This window comes from Lynx canadensis, chromosome A1 (assembly GCF_007474595.2).
Source record: "Lynx canadensis isolate LIC74 chromosome A1, mLynCan4.pri.v2, whole genome shotgun sequence".
In the NCBI taxonomy this organism is placed as follows: Eukaryota; Metazoa; Chordata; class Mammalia; order Carnivora; family Felidae; genus Lynx; species Lynx canadensis.
Window position 1 is genome coordinate 137,732,355 of NC_044303.2, and position 17,887 is coordinate 137,750,241.

The following is a 17,887-nucleotide window of genomic DNA, read 5'->3' on the forward strand; positions in this document are numbered from 1 at the left end:
ATGGAAGTTCGTCTGGGGTAGGGTCGTCACGCTTAGGAGGCCCTGGACAGCCCCTAAGCGTCCACACTTGCAGGGCCATTTTTGGTCGAGGCCTCACGGCGCAGAGCAGCCGGCTGCAGCGCGGCTTGAGCCACCGCTGGCGCGCGCCGCCGACCGCAGGTCAGCGGACCTAGCAGGCCCAGGCCGCGGTTTTCCCAGCCGCGCCGCCGTTGCCTAGGCGACCGCCGCCGAACGTTCCCGCGGCGGGCCCCGCCCCCCGGCCAATCGGACCAGCGCTCGTCCGAGCCCAGATTCTCTTTGTTCCGCAGCCATTTCAGGCCCCGGACGGGAGGCAGCGCCGCTTCGGCAGAGGGCCCGAGCGCCGGAGGCCTCTGGGATGGTGTGGGACCGGGTAGGTGGCGTGAGGGTGCGCGGCCCCTGACTGGAGGGCGGGAGCGGAGGCAGGCTGTTCCGAAGCTGCCTGAGAGGCCGCGGGGAGAGGCGCCCGACCCGCCGCCCTCCCGGCCGTTTGGAGCCCGGCGGCGGCGGCGGCGCGGTTCTAAGGCCAACAGCTGTCCGGCGGGACGCCGGCGGCGGTCGGGCAGCGCCTCCTCAGGTGTCCGAGGTCGGCCTGGGGGCCAGTAAGAGCGGCGAGGAGGGGAGCGTCTTCTCGCCGGGGAGCTGTTACACCGCGGCGTTTGAGGGCCTTGGTGCCGCAGTCGCTGCGCCAGGACAGCTGCTTCTGCCGGTTCTCGGCGCTTTGGGGCACTGCCTGCCTCTGCCCCGGATGGCCCGTCTTTGTCCCCCGCCCGTTCCCCTTTGCCCGGGTGTCCCAGGCCCGCACACGCCTTCCTCTCCACACTCCGCTCGGGCGGATCGCTTTCTCTGGGCGGTTCTTGCCCCTTGTGGCCTCTTGGCCTCACGACATATTTACATAACTTTAATGTTAGTAACTGCACGGGCTTTGCGTGGGCTTGTGTTTTTTTCACTTCCACCCTTTTGTACTTCTCCCACGCGAACACGCGACAGGGAACAGCTGCCGAGGAGCAGACCAGCTACCGCAATTAAGCAAAGGCTTTCTTCCTTTAAAAATGATCGCCTGTTTGTCTCTTGATGTAAAAACCAGCTGGATGTGGCAAGGACTGCTTGCTACCTAAATCTAAGTCCGTTTTCTTAATCACTAATTAGTTTGGTCCATCAACAGATTTGGATGTAGAAATGTAAACTTGGCGGGATTCACAAATTGGTTTTGACAGTTGTTTTAAGAAGCTTCATAACAATCCTACCTTGAAACAGTGATGACTTCATTGATGAGTTTATAAATGGTAATTTTTTTAGCCTAAAGAAACGATGTCTATAAAAAAACAAGTTGTCTTGTCTAATCGGTATTTGGAAATACAAGGTTGTAAAATGGCTATCCTTGAAAGGCTTATTTTCATTTAGCGTAACAAAAGTTCCTTTTAGATTTTAACTTTCCCTTTTGTATCAAAGCTTTCATACTAGAATGGCAAGTAAGTTCCACTTACTGAAGCAGGGAAGTATTCAGTCTTGGGGGAGAAACGATTTTGTTTTCCACTTGAACCCTGCCCTGCACACCTTTCTTCTTGAACAATGACTCCACCAGGTTGAAAACTTGGAGCCGCAAAAGGGGAATGTTAGTTTGAAGGTGCAGATTTCTCTTTTACTCCCCAGCATATGCATTCATAAATGCCTAACAGTTTACCAGTCCAGTTTTTACGTCACCTGAGTTAATGTTAGCCTAATGAACTACTAGTGCTCCATTTTGTTTTTCCTAAAAGGGCCCCACCTGGGTCACCCTTGAGGTTACATTTTTGTCCCAGGCATTCAGGGAATTATTAAATTCCTCCCACAGAAATACCTATAAAAATGTTTTAAAGTAATCAAGCTTATTACCAAAATATGTTATGAGCAGGATAAGATTTTGGAAAAAAAATACACATGATTCTGGTTGTAAATATTTCCATTATCAACACTTGATACTGTATTCATTGTTTTTATGACTAGTTTTTCTTTTTTATATAACGTTAAATCCATCACATGAGCTCAAGTTTTTTAAATATTGTAAATGAACTTCACTGAAATGTAAATGTACTATATTTAGAAGAATTGCTTGCTTTTATCCATGTTGGAATCTGCAAATACTGTTTTTAAAAGAAATTTGATTAATAAAGGAAGGCAAAACAAGTAACAAGTCATGAAATAAATTTATCAAATGTAAACCGCAGAGAGGAACACAGCAGTAAGTGGGAGTTACGTTTATTGCCTGGAGTATAAATTGTGACTGTTTTTTCCTGGAGTTGATACTTGAATTTATACTGGTGCCAAAAAGGTCTTTCTCCCAGAAAAACAATTTGGTCTACCAGCAAATGGGTGAGAAAGCTGAAAGAATGAAAGTGATTGATAAACTGATGATTGTTTTCAAAAACAGTGGAGAATAATGCCATCTTCAAAAATTGGGATCAGAGACAAAAAAAATCCCCAAATGTTGGGAGTCTTTCTTAATTGGTCCCGTTCAGCCAGTGTCGCGGCGGATATCCAGTGAGTGTTGGCAGGTGAAAGGAGTCTCCTGGGTTGCAGGGTGAACTTTATGATGGAGGACAGGTATAGTGGTAACTATAGATTTGTAGTTCTGTGGTTGGGTGTTGGTGTAGGAGAGTTTCTAGAAGCCTCCGTTCATTTGGTTGCCTCAGGACCTCCTTACTAGAATTCTTTGAAGTACTGAAAGTGGGTGTAATAACTAAGAATGGTTAAATGAGTCTCAGTGATTAAATGAGATATTGGAACAGGAAATAGGGATGCAGATTTGTCTTGGAATTTTCTGGAGTGGATAGAATCCATACAGGAATGGTGGCTACATCTTGTTCCAAAATAGCACCTGATGGCGGAACAAATAGTTGAACTCAGAACTAAAAGAATGCCTAGAGCTAAAAGAAAGCTGTTAACTGAATGACCACAAGATTGGAGTTGACATTTGCCTTTTTAATAGTTAAAATTTAAAAGCAAAGCAAATCTTCAAATGTAGCGGTTAGGAACAGGAGCTCTAGAGCCAGACTCCTTGGATTCAAATGTTGGCACCTTCTGAAATCATGTGTGGACTTGGGCAAGTTACTTCATTTCACTGTGCCTCAGTTTTTTCATCTCATAATGCTGTGAGGATTAACTGAATTAATTTGGTAAACTCTTAGAACGGGGCCTGATGTGGTAAACACTCCATAAATAATAAGTGCTATTATCATCATGATCATTGATATTTTAGAAAATAACCCATCAAATTATAATCACTAATATCTAGACTTTGAGATAATTGCTGTAAACCCATTGATATATTTCCTTTCAATATTTTTTCTCAGTTTATTTGATTTTTACATAGTTGAGACTTTACTATATGAATAGCTTTTTTTTTTAATGTTTATTTATTTTTGAGACAGAGCATGAACGGGGGAGGGTCAGAGAGAGAGGGAGACACAGAGTCGGAAGCAGGCTCCAGGCTCTGAGCCATCAGCCCAGAGCCCGACGCGGGGCTTGAACTCACGGAGCGTGAGATCGTGACCTGAGCTGAAGTCGGATGCTTAACCGACTGAGCCACCCAGGCGCCCATGAATAGCTTTTCATTCTGCTTTTTCACTTAGCAACATTAGCATTTTCTCCTGTTAATTTGTTAGCACTTAAAATTTTTTTTTATTTTAAATTTTCTTTTTTATAAGTTTATTTATTTATTTTGAGATAAGAGTGCACATGAGCGTTGGAGGGACAGAGAGGAGGAGAGAGAGAATCCCAAGCTGGCTCCTCACTGTCAGTACAGAGTCCGACACGGGGCTCAAACTCATGACCATGAGATCATGACCTGAGCCAAAATCAAGAGCTGAACACACTCAGCCAATTGAGCCACCTAGGTGCCCCTGTGAGCATTTTTTAAAAATGACCTCATAGGGGCGCCTGGGTGGCGCAGTCGGTTAAGCGTCCGACTTCAGCCAGGTCACGATCTCGCGGTCCGTGAGTTCGAGCCCCGCGTCGGGCTCTGGGCTGATGGCTCAGAGCCTGGAGCCTGTTTCCGACTCTGTGACTCCCTCTCTCTCTGCCCCTCCCCCGTTCATGCTCTGTCTCTCTCTGTCCCAAAAATAAATAAACGTTGAAAAAAAAAATTTAAAAAAATGACCTCATAATGTGATTTTCTCATAATTAAACAATGTCCTAGTGGACAGTTAGCAAGTTTCTAATTTTTTTTTTTTGGCAGTCTAAGAAATGTTACGATGAACATCCTTGTACATCAAACAGCTTCTGTGGTTTAGCTTCTTTCATTAAGATAGATTCTCCAAAGGGAAAATACTGGGTTGGAGTATATGAATATCCAAAGCTCCCATATTGTTTTTACTTAAGAAAATTTAATAATGGACTTAAAACTGAGGAGCACAGGATTTATTGCCCTTATTGCTTGAGATGGGAAGGAAGAGGGAGTGAAATAACATTTTTTCCATATACTATACCAGGCATTATTTGTAGGTATTTATCATACTTTTTTACTTTTATATACATGCTGCTCGGTATCATAGTTCTTTGTTACACTTGGGAGTTACCTGTAGATAAGCAAGTACTTTGCCCATGGACTCAGAATGTTCAAGGCTGAATCTGAGTCTAGATCTACCTGATTGCAAAGCTCATATCCTTTAATTGTAAAATTTCATGTAATATACATATTCAGAATCTTATGAATATGTACACATTGAATAAATACAGAACCTTGTGATGAATCTTATAATTCACTATAACTTAGTGGATCTACACATTATGAAGATAGTAAACTTGAGCTGGAGGTAATGAATGGGTAAATTACAAAGTTAAACCAGAGAGGCCTTAACTATCTGCATATATTTTACAAAAGGAAAAAGTATCCTTACCTGAAAGTAATGTAATGAGGTGTACCTGAATGGTTTCTAAAATGAATGCAAAAAGTATTTGTGGTGAAACACTCTTTGTAATGACCTCAACACAGATAGGGGAAGAAAAAACAAATCCATCAAATTTGGGAGATCTGTATAAAAAGTGACAATGGCCTGGGTGACTCAGTCGGTTGAGCGTCTGACTTTGGCTCAGGTCATAATCTCACGGCTCCTGAGTTTGAGCCTCATGTTGGGCTCTGGGCTGACAGCTCAGAGCCTGGAGCCTGCTTCACATTCTGTGTCTCCCTCTCTCTCTCTGTGTCTCTGCCCTGCTCACACACACTTTCTCTCTCAAAATAAATAAAACATGAAAAAAAAAAAGTGACAATGGCCTATTAAGAAACCAAATTGAAAAATAAACTTAGTAAAACCCCTGCCAAACGAAAGTCTTAGTAGAGAAATAACAAAAAAAATAGTAATAATAAAAGATACTCCAGTTAAGGAGAATAAGACTACAAGCTGTAGGGAATTAATTATATGCTGAAAAGTGAAGGGAAAAAGTTAACTGCATTTTATAGTTGACCATGAAGGACTCTGAAGCCTTTAATAAAATAATATTCAGCAGAGCCTCTTAATCCTCAGGTATAGAAGTGGCTGTCATAGATAAAATGGTCCATCCCAGAAAGGCCAAGTTTCCATTGCTTTTGTCTTTACTAAGGAAGGGATTAGAGTAGAGAAATACTTCACCAAATCGTGACCGTACTCAATAAATAAACGATTAGGAATAGGTGGTATCCGACAAAACTATAAAGAAACACTTTGAAAATTGATCACTATGCTGTCATTAAAAATAGTATTTTTGAAAAATAATGACATAAAAGTAAACATGGTTACTTTTAGCTGGAGCATAGGAAAACAGGAAAATGATGAGAAAGATGGCAAATTATGAAGGATTGATTTTGTGTGCCATTTATTCATTTACTAAACATTTTTTAGTGCTCGGATTGTCCCTTGTCATTTAGGGATTTACATACTACTGGAGAGAGAGATGTGAAGAAAAAAGTGTAACAAAGTGTAGTTACAGCTTTACAGTATAAATCTGTGGCCGTATCTAGCAGGGCTAGTAATAGAGTTCATGCAGGGAATAGGAGCAGCGCTTCAGACACTGTCAGCAACGATAAGGACCTACCGTGTTCTTGAAACTGCAAGCAGTTCAGGGGCCCTAAAAGATACAGAGCAGGAGCCCATGAACTTTTTCTGTAAAGGACTAGACAGTAAATATTTTCTGCTCTGTGGGCCAAACCACCTCAAACGTAGTGCAAAAACAGTCATAGTATGGAAACTAATGGGTTTGGGTTTGACCAGTAAGACTGGTGGGCCTTAAATGTCTCTAGTAGATAGTAGAGGGATTTGAGGAAGAGATAACCTACTGGGCCTAGCATGAGCCATAGGAAGATTTGAAACAAGGAATTTGTAACATTTGTGTGAATCATTAAGAGCGGAATGAATTAGAAAAAGTTTCTTTCTAAGCACTATAAACCATTAAGAAAAGAGAAGAAGGGGCACCTGGGTGGCTCAGTTGGTTGAGCGCCCGACTTTGGCTCAGGTCATGATCTCGTGATTTGTGACTTCGAACCCCGTGTTGGGTTCTGTGCTGACAGCACGGAACCTGCTTTGGATTCTTTGTCTCCCTCTCTCTCTGCCCCTCCCCCAGTCACTCTGTCTCTCTGTCCCTCTCAAAAATAAACAAACATTAAAAAAAAAAGAGAAGAGAAGACAACTCCGTTTCTTAACAGCCAAATTCACAAAAGAGGGGCGCCTGGGTGGCTCAGTCTTGGTTAAGCGTCCGACTTCAGCTCAGGGCATGATCTCGCGGTTTGTGAGTTCGAGCCCCGCGTCAGGCTCTGTTCTGACAGCTCACAGCCTGGACCCTGCTTCGGATTCTGTGTCTCCCTCTGTCTCTTCTCCCTCACTCATGATCTCTCTCTCTCTCAAAAATGAATACACATTAAAAAGATTTTTTTTTTATTTTCACAAAAGAGAATCTCAATACAGCTAATGCTCTGCCCCACCAGTAGAGAAGTGCAAAGTAAAACGGCGATATTTTGTTTGCCATCATACTGGCAAAAGTGAAAAAGTTTTGCTAGTGTGTATTGACAAGGTTGTAGTGGAAACTCCTACGTTGAGTAAGTCAGTAGAGCCATTTTAATTTTAAAGCAAAAACATTTTGACACGGCAATTTCCATTTCTTGAAGAAGCATGGGAATGAGTGTATCGGGGTCCTGTTTGTTCGAGAATGTCGGTAGCCACAGAACCTCCAGACTTCCAGCCTGGAAGTTGCCTGCACTCCAGTTCATAAAAGGGTCTATATATGTCTTTTTAAAAAACAAAACAAAACAAAACACTAAAAATCCCTCCTAACTCTTTATACCCTTCTACTGTGCCCACTGGAATTTACAGTCCTTTATCTGCAGAGTTCGGTCTCAACCTGTTCTTAAACATTTCCTTCACTTCCTTGCTCTTCTGGAAAGCTGACTTTTTGCGCTGTGCAGTTGTGGGTGTTGTTTTCTATAGCCCTTCTAATCAGTGTTTCTAGAGGTGGGAAAGATGTCTGCCGTGCAACTCCTTGCTGCTGTCAGACTCTTCTCCCTTTCCCCTCCCTAAAAATCCTCAGATTATATAATCCATTACCCCTCATAGTGGTTATTAACTGTTGATAGTATAATTGCTATCCGTGACCTCCAGATCATTCCTCTTCATTCTTCTATTATTTTAGCTCCAGGTTCATTGCCCCTCTCTTCAGTACTGCCTCAGTCTTTATATTGAAATTGAAAAAAATGTACATATGTGGTCTTTCCAATATCCTGGCCTCTCATTCCTAGACCTTTCCTCCAGTGCTTGTCTATCCTATCTCAGTCACTCACTCCCATAGTGACACCCTTCTGCCTTGTCAGTAACTACAGTCCTTACGTAGTTACAATTTTATGTGTTCTATTTTGTGACCCCACTTTCTGTTTTTGTAGTTCACTCCTTCTGGTTAATATCTCAGCCCCAACCATCTTTTGACCCCAGCGTAATCTCCATTGTATCGGTCTTGTTATTGTTTCCCTGCCACTGGTGCTCTTGATATTTTCACTCCCCTTCTTAACCCGGCTGAAATTTCATGGTTAATCTTTTTTAATTTTTTTTTTTTAATTTAGTTTTGAGAGAGTGAGCGCATGCACGTGAGCAGGGGAGGGGCAGAGAGAGAGGAAGACAGAAGAGAGAGCCTGATGCAGGACTCAAACTCACAGAACTGTAAGATCATGACCTGAGCCGAAGTCAGACGTTCAACCAACTGAGCCACCCAGGCACCCACAGTTTATCATTTTAATCACTCCTTTGGATCCACTTCCTTGCTCTTTGCTTGTTTGGTGGAAACACAGGCCTACGTAAAACCAATTCTCTGCTTTGTACCTGCCATTATGCAACTTAGTATAGCTGGAAGAAAACACACAACCATACCTGACCACTTTACTCAAGGGGACCCTTGATGCTGCCTGTTGGTTGCACTGTTTTCTTAGTCTGTTCACTCTTCTATTCCTGTATGACTATTTCATATCTTTTTTTTTTTTTTTAATTTTTTTTTTTCAACGTTTATTTATTTTGGGACAGAGAGAGACAGAGCATGAACGGGGGAGGGGCAGAGAGAGAGGGAGACACAGAATCGGAAACAGGCTCCAGGCTCTGAGCCATCAGCCCAGAGCCCGACGCGGGGCTCGAACTCACAGACCGCGAGATCGTGACCTGGCTGAAGTCGGACGCTTAACCGACTGCGCCACCCAGGCGCCCCCATATCTTCTCTTTTTCAAACCTTCGAATCTCTTTTCCCATCCTTACTTTTAGCTCATACGTGACCTTGCTTCCTGCTTTGCTAACAAAATAGAAGCAATCAGAAAACTTACACAGACTGCCAGCACCCTGTGTACCTACCAACATCTGTGTCAGTACTTGCTGTCTTCCTGCTTATTACTTAGGTTAACTGTTCATGTTCTTGTGTCTGCTTTTGTACTAGATCCCATCCTTGCTCATGTGCTCAAGGACATTAATTCAGCTTCTCTCCTTCCACATCATGTTTTTCCTTTATTGAATTATGTCTATCAGCAAACAGACATGCTATTATTTCTCCCAGTATTTAAAAACAAAAATCTTGATCCACTCCTCACCACCTGTTTCCCCATTTTGGGGGTTTCCTTTGCAGCATTATTCCTTGAAAGAGTTGTCCGTACTTGGTAATGCCAAATTCTTCCCTTTTGTATACTACACCAAACCCACTCCGATCAGGCTTTTGCCTGCCCCATTCCTGCTGAACAGCTCATGTTCTCCAGTAACTTCCATGTTATCAAATGCCATATGCCATCGATTCTGTTCATCTTGCTTGGTCTATCAGCAGCATTTGACAGGGCTGTTTGTTCCCTTATCCTTGAAACACTTTCTTCTTTGCTTTCCAGTATACCACACACCCCCTGCTTATCTTCTACCTCCTTCCTGGCCCCTTGTAATTCTCCTTTCAGACCTCGTTTGTTTTTTTTTGTTTTTTGTTTTTTTTTTTTAATTTTTTTATTTATTTTTGAGATAGAGAGACACAGAGCATGAGCAGGGGAGAGGCAGAGAGAGAGGGAGGGAGACAGACAGAATCTGAAGCAGGTTCCAGGCTCTGAGCTATCAGCACAGAGCCCGACGCGGGGCTTGAACTCACAGACTGTGAGATCATGACCTGAACCGAAGTGGCACACCCAACCGACTGAGCCACCCAGGCGCCCCCAGACCTCGTTTGTTGAAGAACCCAGGGCTCAGTCCTTGCTTTTTGTTGTCTTGTTTTTCCTATCACTTCATTAATAATTTTACTCAGTCTCATGGCTTTAAATACCATGTAAATGCCAGCAACAACCAAACTAATTCTAGTCTCCTATGTACAGCTGCCTCTTCAACATCTCTACCTAAATGTCTAATGATATACATCAAACTCAGCATTTCCAAACTAAACTCCTAAACATCTCCCCAGTACCTACTCTACACATAGACTTCCCCATTTGTATCTGTCAGTAGCCACTCCTCCTCCCAGTAGCTCAGGCTGAAATCTTCGAGTTATCCTGGACTTTGCTTTTTCTGTGACTTTTCACATCCATAGTTTCAGGACAACCTGTTTTTTCTATATCATCAAAATATATCCAGAATTTTACAGTGCCTCGTCCTCTCCACTACTATCACCTTGATGCAAGCTACTTCTGTCATAAATACTGTTTAAATAGGTTACTCAGGTGTCCCCATTCTTCCTTAGTCCTTCCCGATAGTCTTTTCTTAATACAGTAGGGAGAGCTAGTCTTTTGCAAATTAAGACAGTCCCAGTCACTTCCTTATTCAGAGCACTGCAGTGGCTCTTCTTTTGATTCAGAGAAAATCTAGTCTTTACAGTAGCCGACAAAACTTTTTATAATCTGCCCAAACCACTCCCCTTTGTCCCTTACCTTCTTGACCTTATTTCCTATTACCAGTTTCCCTCTTTGCACACTGGTCTCCTTGCTCTATCAAAAACATTTCAGTCATATTCCTACTTTGGGACTTTTGCTTTAGCTACTGGTTCAGCTATCTGGAATCTGCTTTTCCCAAATATCTACTTGGCTCACTGGCTTTACTGTCTGGTCTTTGCTCAGATGTTACCTCCTTTGAACACCTTCTTTTTTTTTCTTCTTCTTCTTTTTTTTTTTTTTTTTTTTTTAATTTTTGAGAGAGAACAAGCATGAGCAGGGGAGGGGCAGAGAGAGAGACGGATAGTGAGAGAACACCGAGCATGCTGTTAGCATGGAGCCAGATGTGGGGTTCGAACTCAGGAACGGTGAGATTATGACCTGAGTTGAAACAAAGAGTCAGACACTTAACCGACAGAATCCCCCAGACACCATTTTTAATATGGTATCCTACCTTCTCCCACCCCTGCCCCTTATCCTGGATTCTTTTATTTTTTGCATAGCTCATACTACCTTTTACACTGCTATATCAGGAGTCAGCAAGTTAGAGCCCCACTATCCTCTGGCTTGTTTTTGTACAGCCTGTGAGCTAAGAGCAGTTTTTACATTTTGAAGTGTTGTAAAACAAAAATAAAGAATTTACAACAGACATGTGCTCTGCAAAACCTAGAATACTTACTATCAGGCCCTTTGCAGGCACAGTTTAATGGTATATTCTGTTTATTTTCTTTCTCTTCCCACGCAATTGTAAGCTCCAAGAGGGCAAAGGTCTTTGTTTTGTTTATTGCTGTATTTACAGCAGCTAGAACAGTGCCTAGAATACAGTAGGCATTCAGTAAATATCAGTTAAATGAATGAATTGCTTGTAGTGGTACAAAATTATAAATAGGTTAAGTATTTAAGAACTCATACTGCAATTAGTAATGAAGTAGAGTTATATATAATGAGTAGGAAAGCAAAGGCATATTTTAAAAGAATTTTTTAAATTATTTATTTAAGTAATCTCTGCACCCAAAGCAGGGATCATATGCTCTACCAACAGCCAACCAGGCACCCCTGAGTTTTATAAAACAGAAAACATTACTTCTATAGAAACATACGTATTTAGATGCACAAAATAACCGCTCTATAAGCTTATGCATCAGGTGAATATTAGAATACCTCTGGGGAGGAGATCAAGGTTAGGAGAGATACTTGAAGGGAGCTAGAATTTCATTCATATTGTTTCCTTTTTTTGTATACAGTGTGAAGCAGTCACATGTCTATTTTTCATTTAAAGATTTTTTTTTTTTTTAAGAGAAAGGGAAAAAGAAAGAAATAGGTACTAACTAAACCAGTAAGAGGAAATAGTAATGCAGTGGAAAGGGAAGAAAATGTTGCCTTTCTTAAATACTGTATTTTGCCAACAATCTGAATTAGAAGGAATGAGCATTCTGAATACTGAGGAAAACATGCAAAAGTAAAGACTCTTGGGTAGGAATAAGCATAACATCAGGGAACTGCCAGAAAATCAACATGGAACATAGTGAAAAAGGATCAGAGACTACTAGGAGATTAGTTCAGAGAGAGGCAGGAAATCAGATTAGTTACAACTATGTAGCTGTGGTAAGGATATGAGGTTTTATTTTAAGTGTGATGAGAAACCATTGGAAAGTTTTGATGGTCAGAAGATGTGATTTAATTGCAGCTTTAACATGGTCATTTTTGCTGCTTTGTCTCAGAGAATGGGCAGTAAGGGAACAAAACAGAAACGTAGGGAAACCTATTGTAGTAGACCATTCTCTTGTAGAACATGGTGGTTCCCAGACTAGGGACATGAGAAGTGGTCAGACTCAGAGTGTATTTTAGAATATATTCTGATACCCCTGGCTGATGATTTGGATGTGGGATATAAAGGAAATCAAGGATGGTCTCTTAGTATTTTGGCCTAAACAACTGGATAAACACTTATTATAGGCAAGTGGAGGAGAACTAGGTTTGAGCAGGATGAGGAAAAGAATCAAGAGTTGTGTTTTAGCCAGTGAAGTTTAAGATGCCCATTTCACAAACAAATGAGTATGTCTTATAAAATATTGGGTGTTTGAGTCTGGAGTTCAGAGTGCTATTTAATGGCACAGACTGGATGAGGTTATGTGTAGGTAAAGAAAAGAAAGGGATATTTAGGGGTAGGAGAGCCAGCAAAGGAGACTGACAAAGAGTAGCCAGTGATACAAGAAGAAAACCTGGGAGATGTGAGGCTGGGAGGGGAAAGAGTGGTTGCCTGTGTTCAGCACTATGGAGGGATTGTGATAAGGCCAAGAAATTGTTGGGTTTGGCAAAAAGGAAATCTCCGTCTCATTGGAGTGGAGTAAAGATGGGGAGATGGTGACTGTACACAACTTTCAAGATGTTTCTGTGAATGGAAGGAAGTGGATCAATGGAGTAGTAGTGGAGGATGAATGGAGTCAAAGCTGTTTTTTTAAGACCTTATTTTAAAATAATTTTAAACTTAGAGGAAAGTTGTGAGAATAATTTAAACAGTTCCCATGTACATACAGCTTACCTGGATTGACCGGTTGTTTACATTTTGCCACATGCTTTCCTCCCACTCCTACACACACACACACAATTATTTTTTTGATCATTTCAGAGTAGGCTTTATACATCTTGCACTTTTACCCCTTAAGTACTTTGATTTGTGGGTCTTAAGAGCTGGGATATTCTCTTCTAAAACCACATAATAGTTATCAAATTCTGGAAATTTAGGGTTTTTACAGTCTATATTACAGTTTTGTTGCTTGTCCCTATAACATTCTTTATAACATTTTTTCCTCCAGTACAGGATCCAGCCCGTGGTTTTATATTACATATAATTGTCTTTTTTAAACAGTTTTGTTTTTTTGTTTTTTTTTTTAATGGAACTTGACCGTTTTATCCTCTTAACTACCCCTTGGTTAATTATTCTTTCTATGACCAATAAGTGGCAAGACAGGAGCTCAAAGTCAAGCAGAGGAACTCCAGGGTTTGCACTCTTAAGCTCTGTCTTAAAATGCCTCTCAAGTGATGCACAGAAAAATGTGAAATTCCCTGTTTGAAGTGGACAAATAAGTCAAAGATACAGATCAGAGGCAATGATCCTTATATTGAAAGAGTGATTGTAACTTTCTAGATCTGGATTATACTGTTTTAATGGTGGACCAAAGTTTAATATATCACCCCGATGAGCTTTAGGACAGAGAGAAAAGCAAGAAAAGTGAAGATATTTAAACTTTGTATGTGAAAGTTATCAGACTTTGGTATAAATTATATGTTTTCAGAGTTCTTGGTGCTAATGTTTAGAAAGGTAAAATAAAATGCTTGGATTAATTATTTTGTGATAGAGTTCAGTTGGCACTGTCTGGTTATAAAGAGTTCTGATCTGTGTTTCAGAAAGAGTTTGTCTAAGCTCATAAAATGCTACCTGTCAACCTTTATTAGAAAATATTATGAGACGTAATTTAGGGAAAGAGCATTAAACAGTGAATCATTGAAACCACAGGTACTCCAGAACAGGAACTAGAATGCTCCATTGGCTTTTTAGTTGAATAATGCTTTTACATAGTTTCTGTTACAGTTTTAAGGAGATAATGGGTAAAAACTTGTGTGGGATAGAAACCCAAGTTATGGTGAAAATTTTTCTTTGGCATTTTCAATTAAAGATTGTTCTTACTATTGAATGTGATTTCTGTAAGAAGTGACCTAAGCCTGACATGGGAACCCAAGTATTTGCTGAAAGAATCAAATGACATGTAATTTGGTAATCCCGCAACTACATTTGAACAGTTGAGTTCAATACAAGTTTCCCTGAAGGCTTGGAGAATTTCAGTAGCAAGTATAAAGGAAAGAAGAAAGTCTGGCTTTTGTATGTGGAATATGACCAGACTGATTGTTTATAATCAACTAAATGTTTCACTTCTAGAAGCTGAAAGGACCACAGTCTTTAGTTGCTTTATAGGTGAGGAAATGAACGAAATGAGTAGAAGTGATTTGTACAGGGTCGTCCAGCCAGCTCTTCTTTCTGCAGAGAAGAACTGAGACAAACATGTCAGATCTCTACCACTCCTTTTTTTTTTCTGATATTATTTTGGCTCTTCATGGCACAGAAGAGTTAAAAGACCCATGGTCAGGGGCACCTAGGTGGCTCAGTCATTTAAGCGTCTGACTTCAGATGAGGTCATGATCTCACAGTTTGTGGGTTCAAGCCCTGCATCGGGCTCTGTGCTGACAGCTTAAAGCCTGGAGCCTGCTTTGGATTCTGTGTCTCCCTCTCTCTCTACCCCTTTCCTGTTCATGTTCTGTCTCAAAAATAAATTTTAAAAATATTAAAAAAACAAACAAACAAAAACCATGGTCAGAGACAGTTTGTCCCCAAACCCCATGGAGTTAACAGTGGTTTTTTGTTAGCTCCAGAAGGGCTTTGGCTGTGATTCAAGTGTCTATCGCCCATCCTTCTCCTGACCTGACACTTTATCCTTCCATAGGTCAAGGATGAAATAGTGGAGAAACTGTAAAGGTTAGGAGGTTTTTCTGGACTCTTACTTCAGCGTAAATAGTAAGCTCAGATTCAAGAGTGTGGTATAGTAGTTTAAGGTCTGAGGTAGGAATTTGATGGGGAAGCTTAAAAGCCAGTAGAGAAATAAAATGCTGAAGCATAAAAAGGAAAAGACTGTAATAAAAATCCTAGCTTTACTTGCCCCTTACATCCTAGTGGGCTAGAGGCTTTTGTGTTGGTGTCAGTATTTGCTGATCAGGGACACAGCAGGCAATTTTTATTTATAAAACAGATTTGGTACAGTCATACTCCCATGAGATTCTAGTAGAGTTTCATTTGCTCAGCAGGCAGGACAAAATTGTGATCTCAGGTAAAAGTATCATTTTCTGAATTGTGGAAATACAAACTCCTGGCCATCTCAAATGTTTTGTGTCGTGTTCCTCACATGCCCCACCACACATTGAATTATTGAACTTAATAACAGAAAGAAACCTTAGGAATTTTGTTTTTGTAGTTTCCAGCTATAAAACCCTGCATGTATCAGTGGTTAGTAAATGTTGGCCTATTGATTTCATTTCTGGAGTTCCTTTCTTCTAGAATATGCATACTACTCCTGTAAGAATACATAATGAAGAGTTGACTGGAGATTGTGTATTTTATTAACTGTAAATAATAATATGGATTATTTGCTGTATGAAATTTTTTTAATTGTAATATATCATGTGACTTAAAGATTTGGTTTCTGTGTACCTAACCCTACTCCAAGGAAATTATGTAGGAAAAGGTTTTTTTATAATAAATAAATAATTTTTTTTTAAGAATCACTTTGGGGGGCGCCTGGGGGGCGCAGTCGGTTAAGTGTCCGACTTCAGCCAGGTCACGATCTCACGGTCTGTGAGTTCGAGCCCCGCGTCAGGCTCTGGGCTGATGGCTCAGAGCCTGGAGCCTGTTTCCGATTCTGTGTCTCCCTCTCTCTCTGCCCCTCCCCCGTTCATGCTCTGTCTCTCTCTGTCCCAAAAATAAATAAACGTTGAAAAAAAGAAAAAAAAAAGAATCACTTTGGTGTAGGGGTGCCTGGGTGGCTCAGTCAGTTAAGCGCTTAGTCTGACTCTTGATTTATGAATTAATTTTAATGTTTATTTATTTATTTTGAGAGAGAACATGCACATAGGAAAGGGGGAGAGAAAGACAATCCCAAGAAGGCTCCACGCTGTCAGCCCAGAACCAGACACTCAGCTCAGTCTCACAAACTGAGGTAATGACCTGAGCCAAAATCAAGAGTCAAATGTTTAACTGACTGAGCCACCCAGGCATCCCAGGAATTATTTTCTTAAAGAGTAAAATAGTATATGACACAAATGATTGAATAGCAAAGTAAAAAGTACTAGAACTCTAACCTTTATCAGTTTAGTATATGCTCAGTGACAAATTTATTTGTAGAATGTACTTACTTCTGCAGTTAGAATTTTCTTTTTTTTTAATTAAAAAAATTTTTTTTAACGTTTATTTATTTTTGAGAGAGACTGAGACAGAATGCGAGTGGGTTAGGGGCAGAGAGAGAGGGATACTCAGAATCCAAAGCAGGCTCCAGATACTGAGCTGTCAGCACAGAGCCTGATGCCGGGCTCAAACTCACGAGCTGTGAGATCATGACCTGAGCCGAAGTTGGGCGCTCAACCAACTGAGTCAGTCACCCAGGAGCCCCTGCAATTAGAATTTTCTTATCATACATTAGTAAATTTTGCTTGTAATATTTGTAGTTATGATTAGTGAGGGAATCTATAGAACTTACTGCCACAGAATTTTTAAGAATCATTGTAGAAGAATTATAGACCCTCTTTTCTGAGCTATATTTTAATTTGCTTTTGGCTTTTACATTTTCATGAGATTTTTTTCCTTCTAGTTCAGTATAAGGTTTAATCAAGCTATTCATTGATTTTTTTCTTAAGTCGTATTTCTGGAATTATGTGCCAGTGTTTTGAAAAATTATGAAGTTGATGAGAGGTGATTGGAATTTTTTTTAAGGAGTTTCTAGGTCCAATGTGGGGCTTGAACTCACAACCCTGAGATCAAGTGTTGCATTCTCTACAGAGTAAGCCAGCCAGGCACCCTGAAACTTTTTTTATATTAAGCAAAATTTTGGTATTCTTGTTTTAAATTTTGTAGTAGTCTTTTCTGTATATCTTTTCTTAGTATTTAAACAGTTAAAAAAGTCCTAATATTAATTTATCATAACATAAAAAATTTTCCACACATATAAGATATTTAAACTGTAATTAAATTAATTACAAATGTAGAAATCATAATAATTTCCATTATCTAGATAAAAGTAAAATTTCCATTTTTTTCTCTGAAACTAGGTGTCTGGGGTTATAAAACATCTTTGTTGGTATAATTCTTTTGCTTTGCAGAAATTGAGTTTTTTTCCATTGGTAATAAAGATATTTTTCTTAATTTCCAATATCCTCTCTATATCATTGTGTCTACTCATTTTAAAGGCATAATCTGGGGGAAAGTTCTGCAAGTACATCAATTTTCTGTAACTAAGATTTAACCCTTTAAGTGCCACAACCTTTAAGCATTTTCATATAAAACTTTCTAAATTATATTTCACACGTTTTTGCCTTTTTAACAAGTAAAAAAGGTGTAATTTAAGCTCTTTGATGATTCTTTTTTTATTATGAATAGCAAGCACTGTATCATAATATGGTAACATTCCCTGGGATCTTTTGCCCTGTCCTACTTATGACTTCCAACACTTACACTTTTGGAGATCATTATTATTTATTTTCATTTTAAAGGTAATTTAACCACAGCAGTGAAATTTTTTTGAATAGAAAGGAAAAAAGGCTTATAATCTTAACCCTCTAATCTGCTGCTAGCTTTTCATTGTTTCCTTCTGGTCTTTTTCATTTAACAATTCTGACTTTATCTTATACATATGTTTTACTTATGTGTTATTGTTCTCTACATACAACTTTGATTAGTTTCTT

General features: G+C 40.1%; 1 protein-coding gene across 2 annotated transcripts in view; it reads left to right on the forward strand.

Moving 5' to 3' along the window:
• The first annotated feature begins 294 nt into the window (after positions 1-294).
• TNPO1 (transportin 1) overlaps positions 295-17,887 on the forward strand; it is a 95,476-nt gene continuing 77,883 nt past the window's right edge. Inside the window, exon 1 of one of the 2 annotated variants that reach the window (XM_030322778.2) lies at positions 295-391. In XM_030322778.2, coding sequence (XP_030178638.1) covers positions 377-391 — 15 coding nt within the window. In that variant the 5' untranslated portion in view covers positions 295-376. The remainder of the gene's footprint in view (positions 392-17,887) is intronic. The other variant, XM_030322772.2, reaches the window with a different exon arrangement.